Source organism: Haliotis cracherodii, unplaced genomic scaffold (assembly GCF_022045235.1).
Source record: "Haliotis cracherodii isolate W230 unplaced genomic scaffold, xgHalCrac1.p SCAF_27, whole genome shotgun sequence".
Lineage (NCBI taxonomy): Eukaryota > Metazoa > Mollusca > Gastropoda > Lepetellida > Haliotidae > Haliotis > Haliotis cracherodii.
The window spans coordinates 3788530-3811076 of NW_027266283.1; the positions used below are offsets into that span (position 1 = coordinate 3788530).

General features: G+C 43.3%; 1 protein-coding gene across 1 annotated transcript in view; it reads right to left on the minus strand.

The window, feature by feature from the left end:
* LOC139473245 (neurogenic locus notch homolog protein 1-like) overlaps positions 1–22547 on the minus strand; it is a 68743-nt gene that overhangs the window by 17669 nt on the left and 28527 nt on the right. Inside the window, exons 9-28 of the mRNA XM_071255777.1 lie at positions 22293–22406; positions 20838–20936; positions 20378–20476; positions 19531–19623; positions 18557–18652; positions 17321–17419; positions 17085–17177; positions 14347–14439; positions 13589–13681; positions 12962–13054; positions 11877–11969; positions 11555–11647; positions 8866–8958; positions 8421–8513; positions 7268–7360; positions 5352–5444; positions 5058–5150; positions 2784–2876; positions 2333–2425; positions 470–568 (exon numbers count right to left, since the gene is read on the minus strand). Of these exons, the coding sequence (XP_071111878.1) occupies positions 470–568; positions 2333–2425; positions 2784–2876; positions 5058–5150; positions 5352–5444; positions 7268–7360; positions 8421–8513; positions 8866–8958; positions 11555–11647; positions 11877–11969; positions 12962–13054; positions 13589–13681; positions 14347–14439; positions 17085–17177; positions 17321–17419; positions 18557–18652; positions 19531–19623; positions 20378–20476; positions 20838–20936; positions 22293–22406 (1908 nt within the window). The remainder of the gene's footprint in view (positions 1–469; positions 569–2332; positions 2426–2783; positions 2877–5057; positions 5151–5351; positions 5445–7267; positions 7361–8420; positions 8514–8865; positions 8959–11554; positions 11648–11876; positions 11970–12961; positions 13055–13588; positions 13682–14346; positions 14440–17084; positions 17178–17320; positions 17420–18556; positions 18653–19530; positions 19624–20377; positions 20477–20837; positions 20937–22292; positions 22407–22547) is intronic.

Consider the following 22547-nt stretch of genomic DNA (forward strand, 5'->3'; position numbering starts at 1 on the left):
GTTGGTGCCAATACTCATGTCAAGTCTAACGGATGTCATTTATTCACACATTGTCTTCATGTACTCAGGGCAGACTTCTATTATTTGATTGATCATTTTCATGACAGGGTAATGTGTCCAATTTTTTAATATAAAAGTTAGAGGAATTTAAGAAAAAATATGAATAGCCGGTAATATGCGATCTCTGGCACGTTTCTGGCACGAATTTTAATACTTTCCAAGAATACTTTCAGGAATCATAACAATAAATTATGTAGTCATTCGTTTTAAGAGTAAACCTTTCTTTTTAAGTGTTTCATTGAGTTGAAACCCATGCGAAAATGCTAAATGTGAAAGCACCAGTAACAGGAGAATAGTTTCAAGTATAACATCACTTCTTTCAGTTTACAAGAGTGCATGCAACGCATATAAGTACGGCTACAGAATGTACACAAGGGATGATCAAGTAAAGATAGCTTATGTGGCTTACGCAGCTGGCATGTCTGTCCCGTGAAGCCGGGCTGGCAGATACACGAACACCCGCTGGTTGCCTGAACTCCGTTATTCTCACACTGGATGTTGCACGTGTCTGGAGAGAGGGATGTCAGTTACTATTTGATACAGCAAACTACGTTTAAAACGAACGCAAAGGGACCACTAATTTCAATTCGTTATAACCGTAGCTCGTTATAACCATATGTAAGGCATATATACAGCAAATGGACAGGACCAATAAATAGTTCGTTATATCCGTCACTTCGTTATAAGCGTGTTCGTTATAAGGGTAGTTAACTGTAGTTCAGTTACAGTTTTAAATAGTCAGTTTGTTTCGTATTCCAGTCAGTATTGTACAGAGAACAGTTGCTTTATTTTGTCACAATATGCAACCTCCGTTTGAGGGAACCACAGATAAGGTCACTACGTTATCTTGAATTATCAGGTGAAGAATTGACTTGCCTTTGCATGTGTTTATGACGGGTGCCATCGGTGGGGTAGGATACGCTCACCTTTTCGCGAACACCTGGTATCATCGCTATTTGATAGTGATCCTTAACTGTATTGTCATGCACAGGACCATTTAGCGAAATTCATGCATATTCATTGTCCAAACCACCCTTCAAGGCCGAGGTCCGAGAAAGTATGAAACAGCAAACACGCCATCTTCCCGAGGCAAGAGATTTAACTGACTATAAAAGTTCAGTTTCCACCCTTGCCGAACCCGGCTGGAATTGCTGAGCTCGATCGTAGCGCCACCTGTCGCTATTACGAGTTATGTCCATTCTATGCCTCTCCCATGGACCAATCAGATTCCACCTCTCGTATCACTTGCATTTGCTTTAAACAAAATGACAGCGCCCAGTCAAGACGATCTGATCGATAATCAAGATCTATATTGTGATGGGACGAGTTTTACATCGCAAAGAGCATCAAATCACGTGAACACCTTAATTAAAAACATGAAAATATTTAGAAAATATCTGTTGACAACGAGTTGGCGGTGCACATGCTTTGCAAACCCTGCAATCGACCGAAATCTGCATGACAGTTTACGAACCGGATTTTAATTTCGTTGCGCGATTTTGATTGGACTATACATTGTCTCGTTAGTCCAGCCAAAATGTAACTCCATAATACCAGCCTAGTTCGGCAAGGGTGGAAACTGGACTTTAACAGTCAATTAACTCACTTGCTTCGGGGAGATGCGATATGGGTTTTTTTCTGCTCGCGTGGGTTCCACAAAATTTCATGTCTTCGGGTTTTATTTCTGACCTGCAATATTCTGTCTTTCCGTTCTCAAGGAACTAATGTTTGAATCTGGCGGTTACTGACCATGCCATTTGAAACAACCGCCTTCTCCCGGACATATTGTTCTCGCCTCTCGCCTTGATTGACAGGTCCTATGAACTTTGTTTTGATCATACTCTCCGTTGATTGGCTACAGATTTTGTGGGCGTTTCACAATCACCTGATTCATGTCACGCCACGGCATGTATTCCTACGCCTGGAATGTTTATCAATTATTTTTGTCTGCTTTGAGATCTATTACGTTTTTTAAAACAAACTATCGTTGGTAGCACATGTTTTCGATCGAATTTAATGATAAGGTCTGACTGTGTATTGTTTTCGTCTCATTGAGGTATGAAAACCGATATAACCAATGTGCAAACTGTATGTTGTCTTGCAAAAGTTTGCATATCGGTTTTTCGATTCATACCTCAATGAAGCGAAAAATAATACACAGTCAATGATTGACAGAGGTCAATGGCATTATATATGGACATGAAGGTTAAGATTTCTGTAACATTTCATTTTCAGTAGAACGCTTGGTGTCATTATGAGGAACGTGACTCACCACAGGTAGGACCGGTGTAGGGGAATGGACACGTGCACGCACACGTGGTGGGGTTGATGACGCCACTGTTGCTGCACACGCGGCCGCAGGTCTCTACAACAATGATTGGACGCTCAACAAACGATGAGAGGTCTTTCAACAACTTCAGATGCAGTTGGAGGAGCATTGCTGGGGATTCTTACACTAATTACGTTTTCATGCTCATTGTGTGAGTGGCGGGTGCTGGCGGTAGAGCAGGCCATGATTATCCTTTTCGCGAACACCTGGTGTCATTACTGTTTTGATATAATTCATATAATTTTCATGATTGTTTTGACTTTTACGCCTAATTATGAAATCTTTTTCGGCAGCTAACCTTTTGTGATTATTTTTGTCTCTGAGGTTTAATGGTATACCAGAAGGCGATTAGCGAACAGCTGTGATGCTGTTCGTGATATAATACTGTACGTACGGCAGGTGTCTCCAGTCCATGGGTCGGGGCAGGAACAGCTGCACGTGCTGGGATTCAATACCCCATTGTTAGAACAGGTGCGACTACAGCTCTCTGCACATACACACAAATAATGGATGAAGACAAATTAAACAACGTTTACAATTTATTATGAAACCATACAGCGCATACAAAACTGTGTACTCAGTATAGCGGAGACAGCACAGATTTTACTCACGATATAACATAATGTTCACTAACGATATGTAGCAGACACAACACAGTGTTTACTAACGATAAGTAGCTGACACAACACAGTGTTTTACTCACGACATGTAGCGGACACAACACAGTGTTTACTTACGATATGTAGCAGTCACAACACAGTGTTTACTACCGATATGTAGCGGACACAACACAGTGTTTACTTACGCTATGTAGCATACACAACATAGTGTTTACTAACGATATGTAGCAGACACAAACCAAGTGTTTACTCACAACATGTAGCAGACACAACACAGTGTTTACTAACGATATGTAGCTGACACAACACAGTGTTTTACTCACGACATGTAGCAGACACAACACAGTGTTTACTAACAACATGTAGCGGACACAACACAGTGTTTACTCACAACATGTAGCAGACACAACACAGTGTTTACTTACGATATGTAGCAGACACAACACAGTGTTTACTTACGACATGTAGCAGACACAACACAGTGTTTACTCACGTCGTGTAACGGACACAACAGACTGTTTAGTCACATCAGGTAGCGGACACAACACAGTGTTTACTCACGGCATGTAGCAGACACAACACAGTGTTTACTTACGACATGTAGCAGACACAACACAGTGTTTACTTACGACATGTAGCAGACACAACACAGTGTTTACTTACGACATGTAGCAGACACAACACAGTGTTTACTAACGACATGTAGCGGACACAACTCAGTGTTTACTCACAACATGTAGCAGACACAACACAGTGTTTTCTAACGACATGTAGCAGACACAACTCAGTGTTTACTCACAACATGTAGCAGACACAACACAGTGTTTACTTACGATATGTAGCAGACACAACACAGTGTTTACTTACGACATGTAGCAGACACAACACAGTGTTTACTTACGACATGTAGCAGGCAAAACACAGTGTTTACTTACGACATGTAGCAGACACAACACCGTGCTTACTTACGATATGTATCAGACACAACACGGTATTTACTTACGATATGTAGCAGTCACAACACAGTGTTTACTAACGATATGTAGCAGACACAACACAGTGTTTACTTACGACATGTAGCAGACACAACACAGTGTTTACTTACGATATATAGCAGACAAAACACGGTGTTTACTTACGATATGTAGCAGACAAAACACAGACTTTACTTTACGGACACAACACAGTGTTTACTCACATCATGTGGCGGACACAACACAGTGTTTACTCACATCATGTGGCGGACACAACACAGTGTTTACTCACATCATGTGGCGGATACAACACAGTGTTTACTCACATCATGTGGCGGACACAACACAGTGTTTACTCACATCATGTGGCGGACACAACACAGTGTTTACTCACATCATGTGGCGGATACAACACAGTGTTTACTCACATCATGTGGCGGATACAACACAGTGTTTACTCACATCATGTGGCGGATACAACACAGTGTTTACTCACATCATGTGGCGGACACAACACAGTGTTTACTCACATCATGTGGCGGACACAACACAGTGTTTACTCACATCATGTGGCGGACACAACACAGTGTTTACTCACATCATGTGGCGGACACAACACAGTGTTTACTCACATCATGTGGCGGACACAACACAGTGTTTACTCACATCATGTGGCGGACACAACACAGTGTTTACTCACATCATGTGGCGGATACAACACAGTGTTTACTCACATCATGTGGCGGACACAACACAGTGTTTACTCACATCATGTGGCGGATACAACACAGTGTTTACTCACATCATGTGGCGGATACAACACAGTGTTTACTCACATCATGTGGCGGATACAACATAGTGTTTACTCACGGGATGTAACGGACACAACACAGTGTTTACTCACATCATGTGGCGGATACAACACAGTGTTTACTCACAACATGTAGCAGACACAACACAGTGTTTACTCACATCATGTGGCGGATACAACATAGTGTTTACTCACATCATGTGGCGGATACAACATAGTGTTTACTCACGGGATGTAACGGACACAACACAGTGTTTACTCACGGCATGTTGATCCTGTCCAGGGGGCGAAACAGGAACACTCACATGTCAAGGGGTTCAATTGACCACCGTTTAAACAAGATGCACCACACGTTTCTGCAAAGACGTCATAATTATTATCTGTATTAAGCATTCACTAGAGACAAGAACTTGTTAACCCCCATAGTGAAATACAGTATACCTAATATATATTCCGACAAGTTGAAGACTGCAACTGTTGAATGTCAATTGTAGAAAAAGCAGATGAATTTGTGATTTGAATCAAGTGTACAGCAGCTAATATCGCCCACTACTCACGACAAGTTGGGCCGGACCAGGCACCGGGACAGGAGCAGGTACACGTGGCAGGGTCCAGGACTCCTCCGTTGGCACAGGAGCGGGTGCACGTCTCTACAGTGTGATATAGAGATATATACACTAGTGTTCAGCAGAATACGTGGTCTTGTTCATTCCACAAACATTTAAATAGATGCATAGTCATAGAACAATGTTAACATTTTAGTATGACATAACATTTGCATATAATGTGTAGCTAAACTGAGGGCCAAAAGAAACGTTACCAACATTAACTGATCTGCCACTTTGAAACAAAGATGCTAACCTGTTCACAAACAGTAAACAACACATCTCACGAATACAGCCTTCATGTTCTCTGTCGTTCTGTGCAATTGCTTTGCGGATTTTGGGAGATATTGGTGTTTTTCAGCAATTTTTCAGCAACATTCTTTGCCAAATTGTCGTGCAATTTCCGGGTATAAATTGAGCGCAGATCTGTTCCCTATCATTGGGTGCGATGATTAACACCGACGAACATGCCAAGATTGACCGCTGTCCAGAGGGAGAGAGCCATAGGTATGCTGCAGATGGGAGCGACATAGAGAGAGGTTGCCATTAACATGAACTGCTCAAAGATGACCATTACCAGACTGGTCGCACGTCTCCGACAGACTGGCAGAACCGCAGACAGACCACGGAGTGGCAGACCAAAGATCACGACCCCGCAGAATGATCGCTTTTTTCGGGTACTTCATCTGAGGAACAGATTTCTTACTGTGACGTCATCAGCTGCCAACAGCTTAGGACATCCGGTCAGCAGACAAACAGCAGACATTATGGTCTCCGGGCTTATCGCCCTTTCAAGGGCATGACCTTGACCCGTCAACATCGACGTGCCAGATTGACGTGGTGCAGGCAAACTCAGCGATGGCAGCAAAGGGAATGGCGGCGAGTGCTGTTGAGTGACGAGAGCAGGTTCCAACTCTTCAAACCTGATGGGCGGACGCAAGTTTATCGACGACGTGGTGAACGTACGGCTGCTTGTTGTGTCAAGGAGGCGGAACCTTACGGGGGCGGAAGTGTGATGGTCTGGGGCGGCATTTGCGGGGACGAGAAGACGGAATTTGTCAGCATCGAAGGCAAGCTGACAGCACAACGCTACATTGACAATATCTAACGGCCAGTGGTCCTTCTTTCATCCAGCGTCAACAACGGACGGTGTTCCAACAAGATAACGCCACACCCCATAAAGCCCGTATTACTACAGACTTCCTCAACGTCAACAACATGACTGTCCTTCCTTGGCCAGGCCGACCACCAGATCTGTCACCCATAGAACATCACTGGGACCAGCTGGGGCGTCGTCTTCGGAAACGTCAACATCCTCCCTTCGCGAAGCGTTGATCGTTGCCCTCCGTGAGGAATGGAATCGGATACCTGCAGTCGATTTGAGGACGCTTGTCTACTCGACGCCACATTCGAAGATGCATTGCCGCTCACGGAGGTCATATCCCGTATTGAAGGTCTGGGCCGTCGTCACCTTAAAGTTGTAACTAATGTTGTTGATCGAATACTGGACGAATGACACCTTGTCAAGAAATGTCCCTGTTGGAGGTCAAGGACTTTGTTGTTGAATTAGTAAATTCGCATTTTACTGTTCTGAATGATGAATTTCTACAAAACAATTGTTATTGCTGCTTCAAATTGTGTTGGTCATATTTTATCCTAGAAATATCGTGGGTAACGTTTCTTTTGGCCGTCAGTTTATACGGTTTTACGCCGCTTTTAGCAATATTCAGCAACATCGTGGGGTATCGAACCAGGGTCGGCGAGACGAGCGAACGGTTTAACCGTCAGGCAACCCAACCGCCCCTAATCGCGTATTTTACGTCTGATTTAACCCGTACATATAATGTGCAGCTGGATTGTCAACTCACGGCATGTATCTCCGGTCCATTGTGAAGGACATGCACACGTGCAGGTGGCCGCGGACAGTGCACCGCCATTAGAACAGGACTGACTGCAGGTTTCTGTCAAAAGTACCCGATATGTGATCATGAATATTCAGCAGCCTTAATCGGTATAGAAATGAATGATAGGTAATGAATATCTGGTAAAAAAAGTTATGTATTGTGTATTGGTTTGTTTGTTTGTTGTTTTACGCCGCACTCAGCAATATTCCAGCTCTATGACGGCGCTCTGTAAATAATCGAGTCTGGACCACACAATCCAGTGATTGACATCATGAGCATCGATCCACGCAATTGAGGTCGATGACATGTATCAACCAAGTCAGCGAGTCTGACCACCCGATCCCATTAGTCGCCTTTTACGACAATCGTAGTCACCTTTTACGGCAAGTATGGGTTGCTGAAGACCTGTTCTACCCCGGATCTTCACGGTTGTCATACATAGTGAGGAAGACTGAATGATACCTTTACATGTGTGTTTGTTTGTTTGTTTGTTGTTTAACGCCACACTCAGCAATATTCCAGCTATATGACGGCGGTCTGTAAATAATCGAGTCTGGACCAGAGAATCTAGTGATTGACATCATGAGCATCGTTTCACGCAATTGGGATGCGATGACATGCATCAACCAAGTCAGCGAGCCTGACCACCCGATCCCGTTAATCGCCTTTTACGACAAGCGTAGTCGCCTTTTACGGCAAGTATGGGTTGCTGAAGACTTTTTCTACCCCGGATTCTTCACGGGACCTTTACATGTGTGACAATGTCATGTATAACTGTGACTGACCAGCTGATAAACACACGTGTGTCAGTCCTTGACACGGAAGGCTAATTGCTAAATACAGGCTCACTGAATGAAATATTGATTTATAAGGGCGTTCGAATTTGAATCCTTCTTTTTATAGACCTCCTGTCTGTGTATTTGTGAATTCATATGACATATAATTTGAAATGAATAATTTGGAAGCATTTGTGTTTGGTAAATGTAAGTGGGTACATTATGTAGCTTGCACAACAGTGTTTACTCAAGACATGTAGCGGACACAACACAGTGTTTACTCACTAATGTATTTGTGAATTGAATCATGTTTACAGCAGCTAATATCGCCCACTACTCACGACAAGTTGGGCCGGACCAGGCACCGGGACAGGAGCAGGTACACGTGGCAGGGTCCAGAACTCCTCCGTTGGCACAGGAGCGGGTGCACGTCTCTACAGTGTGATATAGAGATATATACACTAGTGTTCAGCAGAATACACGGTCTTGTTCATTCCACAATGATTTATATAGATGCATAGTCATAGAACAATGTTAGCATTTTAGTATGACATAACATTTGTATATAATGTGCAGTATTGTTTTACGTCACTTTATCAATATTTCAGCAATATCACGGCGGGGGACACCAGCATTGGGCACCCTCGTTGGGTATCGAACCCAGCCCTTCGGCGTGACGATTTAACAAGTAGACTACCCAACCGCACAGTATCGCAATTGAACAATGTTAGGCGGCATTCGTATATTACGTTTGAGTTAACATGTGTATATAATGTGTCAACTCACGGCATGTATCTCCAGTCCAAGGTGACGGACATGCACACGTGCAGGTGGCCGCAGACAGTACACCACCATTAGAACAGGATCGACTGCAGGTTTCTGTAAAAGTATTCGATATATAAACATGAATATTGTGCGATGTTTATCTGTATAGAAATGAATGGCAGGCATGTATTTCTGGTAAAATGTCGCTTATTGGGGTGTTTGAAGACTGAATGATACGTTTACATGTGTGATGTCAGGTATATCTGAGGTTGACCAGCTGACCAACACACGTGTGTTCCTCCCTGACACGGTACGCTAATTTCTAAGTATAAGATTATATATATATTCAATAAAACATTAATAAGGCGTTCAATTATGAATCATTGTTTTTATTTACGTCCAGTATGTGTTTCTTTGAATTCATATTGTTTAAAATGAATAATTTGGGAGCACGTGAGTAGCGGACACGAACAGTGTTTATTCACGTTATGTGGGGGACACAACACAGTGTTTACTAACGTTATGTGGGGGACACAACACAGTGTTTACTAAGGTTATGTGGGGGACACAACACAGTGTTTACTAACGTTATGTGGGGGACACAACACAGTGTTTACTCACGTTATGTGGGGGACACAACACAGTGTTTACTAACGTTATGTGGGGGACACAACACAGTGTTTACTCACGTTATGTGGGGACACAACACAGTGTTTACTCACGTTATGTGGGGGACACAACACAGTGTTTACTAACGTTATGTGGGGGACACAACACAGTGTTTACTCACGTTATGTGGGGACACAACACAGTGTTTACTCACGTTATGTGGGGGACACAACACAGTGTTTACTCACGTTATGTGGGGACACAACACAGTGTTTACTCACGTTATGTGGGGGACACAACACAGTGTTTATTCACGTTATGTGGGGGACACAACACAGTGTTTACTCACGTTATGTGGGGGACACAACACAGTGTTTACTAAGGTTATGTGGGGGACACATCACAGTGTTTACTAAGGTTATGTGGGGGACACATCACAGTGTTTACTAAGGTTATGTGGGGGACACATCACAGTGTTTACTAACGTTATGTGGGGGACACATCACAGTGTTTACTAAGGTTATGTGGGGGACACATCACAGTGTTTACTAAGGTTATGTGGGGGACACATCACAGTGTTTACTAACGTTATGTGGGGGACACATCACAGTGTTTACTAAGGTTATGTGGGGGACACATCACAGTGTTTACTAAGGTTATGTGGGGGACACATCACAGTGTTTACTAAGGTTATGTGGGGGACACATCACAGTGTTTACTAAGGTTATGTGGGGGACACATCACAGTGTTTACTAACGTTATGTGGGGGACACATCACAGTGTTTACTAACGTTATGTAGGGGACACATCACAGTGTTTACTAACGTTATGTGGGGGACACATCACAGTGTTTACTAACGTTATGTGGGGGACACATCACAGTGTTTACTAAGGTTATGTGGGGGACACATCACAGTGTTTACTCACGTTATGTAGGGGACACATCACAGTGTTTACTAACGTTATGTGGGGGACACATCACAGTGTTTACTAAGGTTATGTGGGGGACACATCACAGTGTTTACTAAGGTTATGTGGGGGACACATCACAGTGTTTACTAACGTTATGTGGGGGACACATCACAGTGTTTACTAAGGTTATGTGGGGGACACATCACAGTGTTTACTAAGGTTATGTGCGGGACACATCACAGTGTTTACTAAGGTTATGTGGGGGACACATCACAGTGTTTACTAACGTTATGTGGGGGACACATCACAGTGTTTACTAACGTTATGTGGGGGACACATCACAGTGTTTACTAACGTTATGTGGGGGACACAACTTAATGTTTACTCACAGCACATAGCATTTTTTTCAGCTGCTTCTACAAAACTAGATATTTGCTTTGAATTGTTGAAAAAGAAAAACATATTGAAAACAATGTCAATCTTGTGGCAGACATTTGTTTTCAACAGACTGAAAGACACTTTTCAAGGATTTTCGGGGACAATATATAGTTTTCGGTAAAATCCCAGCCTGCCGCGCAAACACACGAGTGAGTGAGTGAGTTTGGTTTTACGCCGCTTTTAGCAATATTCCAGCAATATCACGGCGGGGGACACCAGAAATGGGCTTCACACATTGTACCCATGTTGGGAATCGAACCCGGGTCTTCGGCGTGACGAGCGAACGCTTTAACCACTAGGCTACCCGACCGCCCCGCAAACACACGAACCCAACACAGTTAACTCACGGCATGTAGTGGACACGACTAAGTGTTTACTCACATGCAGCGGACATAACATAGTGTTTACTCACGGCATGTTACGGACACAATTGTCAGTGTTTACTCACATCATGTTACGGACACAACACAGTGTTTACTCACATCATGTTGCGGACACAACACAGTGTTTACTCACATCATGTTGCGGACACAACACAGTGTTTACTCACATCATGTTGCGGACACAACACAGTGTTTACTCACATCATGTTGCGGACACAACACAGTGTTTACTCACGGCATGTAGTGGACACGACTAAGTGTTTACTTACATGCAGCGGACATAACATAGTGTTTACTCAGAGCATGTAGCGAACACAACACAGTGTTTACTCACGTCATGTTGCGGACACAACACAGGGTTTACTCACGGCATGTTGATCCTGTCCAGGGGGCGACACAGGAACACTCGCAGGTCGAGGGGTTCAACTGATCACCGTTCGAACAAGACGCACCACATGTTTCTGCAAAGACGTCATAATTAATCATCGATTTCCCCAACCATATGGAGTATTTTACCAGAGACAACTATTTGTTGAAGATCCAAACTGAAACACATGACCCCTAATTAATATTCCGACAAGTTGTCTAAAGACTGCAAGTGTTGAATGTCAAGTTTAGAAAACGAATAAATAAATAACGAATTTGTGAATTGAATCATGTTTACAGCAGCTAATATCGCCCACTACTCACGACAAGTTGGGCCGGACCAGGCACCGGGACAGGAGCAGGTACACGTGGCAGGGTCCAGGGCTCCTCCGTTGGCACAGGAGCGGGTGCACGTCTCTACAGTGTGATATAGAGATATATACACTAGTGTTCAGCAGAATACGCGGCCTTGTTCATTCCACAAACATTTATATATATGTATCTTCATTTAGTGAGTGAGTAATATGGTTTTACGCCGTTCTTAGCAATATTTCAGCAATACCACGGCAGGGGACACCACCCTCGTTGGGTATCGAACCAAGGTCTTCGGCATGACGAGCGAACGATTTAACCACTAGGCTATCCAACCGTCCCGTATAACAAATGAACAATGTGTTAATTGACAGTGCATTTTATTGTTGAACAATATTTGTTACTGTGTTACATTGTTTCTGTTGAGATTCGGTAGACGTTCAATGCATTGTACTTGGGCAGTGATTAGTCGTCAGGGATGTTGTACTATTTAATGTAAGCAGTCGTAAAGAAGTTACTATATTTAGATGCTAGTGTGATATGTCAACTTCCGGTAAACTGTGGACATGCAGAATATTCTGTATTCTGCCGGTAGACTGGTGAGGGCACTGTGTAGACATTTCCAGTAGCTAGTTAGACTATATGTAGTGGAACAAGGGCGTGTTCAGTTATATCTCACGCTTCGCATCATGTCAAGACCAGTTTTCATGTGAGGATCACTCATCATCCCTGATGCCCTGCCTTGTCCATCTCGGAAGCTTGACCACTGTCGCCGACTTTATCACTGACTTTTTCTATCACCAGTGTAATTTTGTGCTTGATACTTACCACTGCCATCATATTACATATTGCCATAAAATAGTGTACAGCCACTCTATTGTGTACTGCCATTGTAATTGCAGTGCAGTAATTTGTGTTGATTTGTAAACAGACTTAATTTTGTAAATACATTTCTTGATTGTGTAGCAGTTGTTTGTTCATTTAACACTGGGTTCTTTTACGTACAGATTTCCTGGTTAACATATTGTTCGAATCGATATGTAAAAATATTTTGCGTTAACATGAGTATATAATGTGCAGCTATATTATCAACTCACGGCATGTATCTCCAGTCCAAGGTGACGGACATGCACACGTGCAGGTGGCCGCAGACAGTACCCCGCCATTAGAACAGGATCGACTGCAGGTTTCTGTCAAAATGAACATGAATATTATGCGGCCATGATAGGTATGAATAACAGGTTATGTATTTTCGACAGAACAGACAATCATGTAATTGATACATGTACATGTGTCACGATATGAGGTATAGCTGTGATTGACAGATGATCAACACGCGTTGCAGTCCTTGACCCGATCCGTGAAGATCCGTGTAAGAAGCAACCCATGCTTGCCGTAACATGATCCTAATGGGATCGGGTGGTCAGGCTCGCTGACTTGGTTGATGAATGTCATCGTATCCCAACTGCGTTGATCGATGATCATGACGCCACACACTGGACAGTCTGGTGCAGACTCGATTTTGTACAGAGCGCCGTCATATAGCTTGAATATTGTTGTGTGGCGTTAAATAACAAACAAACAAACAAACAAACAAACAAACAAACAAACAAACAAACAAACAGTCCTTGACACGGAATGCTAATTCCTTTGAACAAGATGCATCAAGATTCACGTCTCTTGTGAGAGTCACGTGACAACATGATATGGTAAGTAATACATACGACAGGTCTCTCCACCCCAGGGCGAGGCACATGCGCACGTGCAGGTGATGGAACTCAGAATACCACCGTTAGAGCAGCTCCGCTGACAATTTTCTGTAAATACATTCCCACATTAAATACTCTACCTTCTTGACAACGCAGCTTAACATGTTTGTCATGTTCTTTGATGTGATACAAATGCTTTGATTTTGTTGATATCGTCATCATAAAACAAATTTCACACTTTCAGTAAGTTGACATCTACATACGGTAAGTGTCCCCGGACCATCTCCCCTCATCAGTAGCATACCCCCCTCAAACAGAAATGATCTGATTGATTATTGATCACATGTTGTTTGTTGGCATTGTGTGGCACATGTCGGGAATTTTGTTCATTAAACATATCTTCACGCACCACGCAATATTAAGTTTGCGATGTAAACAGATGCACACAATTTGACGTTTTACCTTTCGAATTGGTGATCCTTAGCAAACTTTGAGTAGTATATTTACATACGTCGTCTATATTTCAAATGATATTACTGAACCTAAGCAAATATCTATGAATGTCAAACTTCCATGATCCGTTTTAAATTTAAATAAAGTACGAGACATTGCGTTTGGGCGTTGTAATCCAATCAGAAAACACAAATGTTCTCAAACATTTTAGGCAAAGAAAATCACATGAGCCCCACCTCCCCGTTATCAGAAATATGTCATCTACATACCACAAATGTCCCCGAACCATCCCCGTTATCAGTAATATGTCATCTACATACCGCAAATGTCCCCGGACCATCCTCCTGGACAGGAACAGGAGCAGGTGCTCGTTGAGAGTATTCCGCCATTGATGCAAGCCCAGGTGCACGTTTCTGGAACATGGAATGATCTTGTTGATACTTGCTTACTCGCGAAGGTGATGTGAGGTGGGGTGATGTGAGGTGAGGTAATATGAGGTGAGGTGATGTGAGGTGATGTGAGGTGAGGTGAGGTGAGGTGATGTGAGGTGATGTGAGGTGAGGTGATATGATGTGATGTGATGTGATGTGAGGTGAGGTGAGGTGAGGTGATGTGAGGTGATGTGAGGTGAGGTGATGTGATGTGAGGTGAGGTGAGGTGAGGTGATGTGATGTGATGTGAGGTGAGGTGAGGTGATGTGAGGTGATGTGAGGTGAGGTGATGTGATGTGAGGTGAGGTGATGTGATGTGAGGTGAGGTGAGGTGAGGTGAGGTGAGGTGAGGTGAGGTGATATCCCACTCAGACACAGTGTACTGATGGGGTACTCGCTTGATCCCCTTAACGCCGAGCGGCAGAAGGATCGAACCAGCGGCCTTACGCTCTCCGGGCAGATGCTGTATCTTCTAAACCGCAGAGGCGGTTGCTTCAGAAGAAATAGTTAATGGCAATAATTATCCCCAACTTCAGATGATACAAAAGTGTCGTGTCGGTTAATATTTAGACAACATTTAAGATAATATTATAATTACGTAATTTATTGCTCGATGAATATTGCCAAGGTAAGAAAAGAAAGTTCGCTGCTTTATAGCTTTAATTACCTAATGTCCAAAAGAAAGTATACCAACTAAATGTTTTTCTACTATTTGGTAACTTAAACATCAATGTAAAGTAGGATTAAATACGTCGCACAAATACAACCAAATGTATTCGGTGACAAAAAGCAGGAGAAATTGACAATTGTGTGATAAACGGGAATTTTGCCAGAACTACTTATTAATGTAAGCCGATTTATAGGGAAAAGGCGATACTTGCTAAAAAACTTGTACGTTTATGAACATGTGTAAAAATATACCCCCAATTCATGTTAATCATGTTACTAAAGTTAATTATATCTGCATATTGCAATCTTCATTCAATTGGAGGCAATAAAGAATATCTACCTATCTATATATCTATGCAACGCTAACAGGTGTAGATGCCGGAAGACAACGGGTGACCACTCCCAATTATGACCGCTACATCCGCACCATTCATCTCCGGATCCGAAGCATCTTCATTACAGCGACGGCACTCGGACACAGGGTCAGTCGACAGTGTAAAGGAGATTAAGACAACGTGCCATAAGAGCACCTTGACCCTACGTCAGATTGACGTTAAACGTCAAAACCGACGCCTCATGTTGACATGAGCGAGGAAGGTTCGGCGTTGACAAGTGCGAGACTGGGGACGCGTCATGTTCTCCGATGAGAGTACATATTGCTTGTACAGAAATGATGGTTGGAAGCGAGTATACAGGTGAACGTTTAGCGCCAAATTGTGTTCAGCGAGTTCAACCATTTGGAGGCGGTAGCGTCATGGTCCTGGGAGGTATGTGCTATTATGTTAGAACGAGGCTGGTTATTATTCATGGAAACCTGACTCCCCAGAGATATCGGGATGAGGTTTTGAGACCCGTTGTGCAGCCATTCATTCAGCAAAAGCCACGTGGCATTGTCTTCAGCAAGAAAGGAAAGGCTCACACAGAACCTTCTGAACAACGCGAACATTTACGTTTTACCCTGGCCGGCTAGTTCTCCTGAGATGAACCCGATGGAACATTTACGGGATCACCTTGACCGACAGATCAGAAGACGAAGAGTGGCACCATTCATATGACTTTAAAATCTCTAAAGGCACATTCGAAACCAACAATCTACCGAGCATGTCCATCATGTGTATTACGCTCGCCTGAACACGACGTCACACGGATGACGTTGGAGTCACTGCCATTCCTGAAGGAGGCATTGTTTCAGTTCTTGACCGTTGTCGAACAAATGATGTGACAGTGAAATTGTGAAACTTGTCAGGTTTTACTCCCATGTGTCTTTTGCTTCCGTAAGTCATAAAGTTATTATTTGGATAACAAAAGCAGTTTTACACATTATGTTAAAGCACAACTCTAATGAAATATATACATATTGACTTTCTACATGCTTTTGTATTTCTTTTGTAGTCTTGGTTTATATTTAAGGGAATTTTGTCTTTGGTGTGGTATTAAAGAATTATATAGCTCAATGTAAAATGTGCCGGATCCAAGAATGCTTGCACGAGCAAAACAAGTATAACGACTGGGTTATATTTTGTTGACAGGCAAAAGAAACTATTCATCTCAGTTTACGCTGTCATGTTTGTTTTCCAATTACAAATGTCAACGAGATTACATGAAACATTGAACTGTCCTGGCGGTTAGTCAGAACTCAAAGAATACATCCACATGTTTTTAGTTTTTAGAATATAATTCCATTAAAAATTTGGGGCGTGGGATGGGATTTTATTCAAAACGTTCGTAAAAAAATATGCTTCAGACTGGCAGTGAGGTGCCTGCCACAAAAAATCACATTGTTGGAACGTGTTTTTCTTAAACAAAGATTCAGGCTCATAGTTTAACAAAAATAACTTTGGTTTCGTAGCTGTAAAGTATCTAATCTCTCTAACATGGGTCTGGCAACCTCATTTATTTGTATCCTGTCCGGTTGGGCAATATGTCATCAACTTGGGCAAACAATGATCGTGACTTACGGCAGGTGTCTCCTGTCCACTGGGAGGGGCACTGACAAGTGCAGGTTGCAGAATCAAGCACACCGCCATTGGAACAGGATCGATCACAAGTCTCTGGAGGTGATGAATACAAACGTGAGACAGTTAAAAGTGAATAAAAAGAGTGGCAGCATATAATGTCGGATGCAGAAAATATATAACACTCACTGATAGGACTTAAAAAATAAAGCATAAGCGATAGTCGGGTAATAACGTACGACAAGATGTTCCCGACCACGGAGCAGTGCAGGAGCAGGAACAGGCCGTGGAGTCGAGGACGCCGGAGTTGGAACACGTCAAGGAGCAGGTTGAGGTAGCTGTGGGAGGAACATGTGTGGTTCAGTTTCACACAAACAGGACAACTATCAGACATTGAATAAACCAAGTAGCTCCAACACGTCAAAGAGAAATCGTTTGGATTCACAACTTGCAAACCATAGGTACGGAGTTAATGTCCCTTTGTTAGAAACATTCCCAAAAGTAGTTGCCCGAAAGGAGTGGTTCCACTGTAAATTTGAATTATCGGAGGAAAGATTCGAGATAAATAAACATTTAACAAAGGCACTATCAATTAAGTAACAGGTGAATCAATTCTTGATGAACACAGTGTGAGACCTACATGTACATACAAACAACAAGATCACAGGTTCCACTGAGGGGAATCCCGAGCTCAGTTTTGTCATATACAAACATAGAAACAGGTTTTGGGATGAGGGTATTGTGTGGATACTTCACGTTCATGTATGAAAAACGCTAGGACTATTTGTAAATAACACGACTCGTGTCATTTCATTCTGCATACACGTATGTGTATGTGACATTCGGTTGGACCAAGTTTCATAATTGTTTTATGGCAGTGTATTTTATTGTGTAAGAGTGATTGTAGCTGTTTTGCATAGGTTTTGTTGGGAATTGGTAGACGCCCATTGCATTGTGTCTGGAGATTGATCAGTCGTCAGGAAGTTACTATATTTAGATGCTAGTGTTGTGTGTAAACTTCCGGTCCGGTATACCGCGGACGGTCGTATGTCGTGGAAACATCTTTAATGTTCTAGTGCCGATGGACTTGGGAGACACTGTGTGTAACGTCCCAGTTGCTGGGTAGGTTGTATATAAGGGGAAAATAGCGTGTTTATGTAACTCTCATGCATTTCATCGCTTCGGAACCATCTTTCATGTGAGGATCGCTCATCAACACTGATTCCCTGGCTAGCCCATCACGGAAGCTTGACCACTGTCGCCGCTGGGTGAATATATATAATATCATCACTGACGTTTGCTATCACCACTGTACTTGTGTATCTGATTGGTTGTTTGTTGGTTTCAGACTAAGTTCTTTTACGTACAGATTTCTAGGTCAACATATTGTTTGAAATTTGGAATCGACACGTAACAAATGTCGAAGGTAAATAGTATGTAAGATGTTTTGACATAGTATTGATTAATGAACTCACGTGTTTGGCATTCGTCGCCGCTGAATCCAGCTGGGCAGCTGCACGTACACTGTGAAGTCACAACTCCGCCGTTCTGGCAAGTCTGGCTGCAGGTGTCTTGAAGAGAAGTGAATATACATTTACGCCGCAGTCTTCCTTACTCGAACTATATCCCGATGGCTTCAAAACAATTGACTCTGCGCTACGCAAAACAGGGATTGATAGCGTAAACAACGATTCACATACGATGTCATCCACTCACCCACGTCAAACATTGTGACCTACTCACCACGTCAAACATTGTGACCTACTCACCACGTCAAACATTGTGACCTACTCGCCACGTCAAACATTGTGACCTACTCACCAAGTAAAAAATATGACCTACTCATCACGTCAAACATTATGACTTCCCGATCAGTTAGCCTTACGACATGCATAAGGTGAGTGAGTGAGTGAGTATGGTTTTACGCCGCTTTTAGCAATATTCAAACAATATCACGGCGGGGGACACCGGAAAATGAGCTTCACACATTGAACCTATTTGGGGAAAAGAACCTGGGTCTTCGTCGTAACGAGCCAACGCTTTAACCACTAGGCTATCTACATCCCAACAGGGAGAAACAGGTATCAAACCACATAATGTTGTTAATACAGATGAAATGTGCTTTAGGATCAAGCTATAACTTTTACACTTTAGGACCCGTGAAGATTTGGGGTAGAACACATGCTTGCCATAAAAGTCGTCTAACGGGATTGGGTGGTCAGGCTCGCTGACTTGGTTGATGCATCTCATCGTATCCCAATTGCGTGGATCGATGCTCATGATGTCAATCACTGGATTGCCTGGTCCAGTCTTATTTACAGACCGCCGTCATGATCATATAGCTGGAATATTGCTGAGTTCTGCGTTCAACAACAAACAAAGAAACAAATTCTACTCTTTCGCGTGTAATTTTTTTACAAACATCACGGCAACAGAGGACTTGACATACCACAGGAGTCCCCGGTCCACTGGGTAGGGCAACTGCACGTGCATGACGCCTGCGACAGAACGCCACCGTTATTGCAAGTTCTTACACAATCACCTGTAACAGATGAAACAATACAAACATATATCTGTGACCAGACGAATAAGTCAACTTGCATATTGAGTCTTTCCGATGACCACTATTGCAGGTACAGCTAGACCAGGTTCTTAAAGGGGCCACCTGGTGCCAGTGTAGATGCTAAATCATGTCAACAATACGAAATCAGGGGCCTATAATCAGCCAATCAGTGGACAGCTTGTGGGCGTGGCCTAATTGTTTTTCGGTCGATGTTTAACCAAACAAATGCAATGGGACCACTTGCAATTTATCTATGTATATATAGTACCCTCTCCTTTTGAGGGGGCACGGGTGGCCCGGTCGTCTAAGGCGCCGCGATTCGCTGTGCAGAGCTGCGTCCCTTTGAAAACCTATGAATGTGGGTTCGAATCCCGGTTCGCCCCGATTATGGTTATAGGTTCTACCCGTGCTCGTGGGTTTCACCGAAGTGGTGAACGTCTAAGACCTGCATCACTTCGGACTTTCTTTCCACATTAAGCTGACACGCCGTGATATAACTGGAATACTGTTAAAAGAGGCGTTAAACCCAACTCACCCACACTCTCCTTTTGAAAACCAAATGTAGTATGTGGTGGGCTGTAATACTGACTCACACATAATTTTGATATTTTGAACCCCTCCCTTTTAAAAATGCTGAATCTGCCCTTTATTTACATTATTTGGTGTTGGAATACAAAATAGTTACTGCACCCCGGCCATACGTACCCGGATGGGCGGAGAATACTGTACTTACTGCAGGTGGCGCCACTGTATCCGGTAGGACATGCGCATGTGCAGGCCGTGGAATCAAGTACTCCGCCATTGACACAAGCGAGAGTGCACGACGTCGACACTGAAGACATACAACCCGAATGTTAAGTGCCTGTTATGGAGATTATTACTCAAACGTATTATATGCAAATCGTTGCCACATGGTCGTTAACACTGTATACCTGTGTCAGGTCATTTCGAAATGTTTTCCTATTAATTTTTCGTAGAGAAGCAATTGGAAAAAAACACTTTCGTTTGAAATAGTGCATTTCGGGAATCAGCCGGACACGAAACTTGGTGCAGCTAAAAGTGTAAGCAATACATGAAAATAAAAAAAATAAAACAAATTTAGGACATCGTATGACAGCCTGCTTTCCTGGGTACCATGCTGATCGTACAAACTCAAGATGCACGGAGTTCGGTTGGGTGATGTCTCTCATTACCTGGAGTCTCGCACTGTGATCCGGTGAATTCAGGGGGACAGTTACACAGGCACGGTATGGTGTTCTGGGTGCCTCCGTTCTGGCATGTGAGACCACAAGCTGTAACAGAAAACCAAGACCAAGCACCTGCAGGTGTATGTACAGCTTTAAGACAACCGGGTTACATTAACTAGATCAAATCATTGAGTTAGTGAGTGAGTTGGGTTTAACGCCTATTTTAACATTATTCCAGTTATATCGCGGCGTGTCAGCTTAACGTGGAAAGAAAGCCCGGAGTGATGAAGGTCTCAGACGCTTACCATTTCGGTGAAACCCATGAGCACGGGTATGGTGCTGACAAACCTAGAAACATAATCGGGGCGAACCGGGATTCCTAAGGGACACAACTGTGCACAGCGCATCAAGGCGACAGGGCCACCCGTGCCCCTCTCAACTCATTGGACAGAAAGCAGTGCCTAAATATGTTTCTGTAGTTCTATTGAATGTTCAAGATTAATCAAATTCGTTTGAAGCTAACCACTTCTGGAACCTTCTTGTGGAACATCCCCATTATAAGCCACCTACCTGTGGACCATCCCTGTTTTAAGCCGACTACATGGGGAACATCCCTGTTATAAGCCACCTACTTGTGGAACATCCCCGTTATAGGCCACCTACCTGTGGAACATCCCTGTTTTAAGCCGACTACTTGGGGAACATCCCTGTTATAAGCCACCTATTTGTGGAACATCCGCTTTAAAAGCCACCTACATGTGGAACATCCTCGTTATCAGCCACCTACCTGAGGAACATCCCAATCACAAGCCACCTATTGAATGTTCAAGATTAATCAAATTCGTTTGAAGCTAACCACTTCTGGAACCTACTTGTGGAACATCCCCATTATAAGCCACCTACTTGTGGAACATCCCCGTTTCAAGCCACCTACTTGTGGAACATCCCCGCTATAGGCCACCTACCTGTGGAACATCCCTGTTTTAAGCCGACTACTTGGGGAACATCCCTATTATAAGCCACCTACTTGTGGAACATCCCCGTTTCAAGCCACCTACTTGTGGAACATCCCCGCTATAGGCCACCTACCTGTGGAACATCCCTGTTTTAAGCCGACTACTTGGGGAACATCCCTGTTATAAGCCACCTACTTGTGGAACATCCTCTTTAAAAGCCACCTACATGTGGAACATCCTCGTTATAAGCCACCTACATGTGGAACATCCTCGTTATAAGCCACCTACCTGAGGAACATCCCAATCACAAGCCACCTACTTGTGGAACATCTCCATTACAATCCACCTATTTGTGGAACATCCCTTTTATAAGCCACCCACTTGTGAAACATCCATGTTATAAGCCACCTACTTGTGGATCATCTCTGTTATATGTCAAAAACTTGTGGGACATTCCTGTTATAAGCCATCCAATTGTGGAACATCCCTGTTATAAGCCACTTACTTGTGGGGCACACTCCACACACCACCGGACACAGGTACGGCCAGTTGGAGAACGATGTGCAGTAGTCGGCCGGGCTGGTGTTGCAGAAGCTCTGGTCAGCTGGAGGACATGTCACTGAAACATGCACAGGTGTGGTATATAACAAATGGGTAATTACTATCACTACAGGTGTGTGACGTCACTGCAAGATACACAGGTGTGGTATATAACAAATGGGTAATAACTATCACTACAGGTGTGTGACGTCACTGCAAG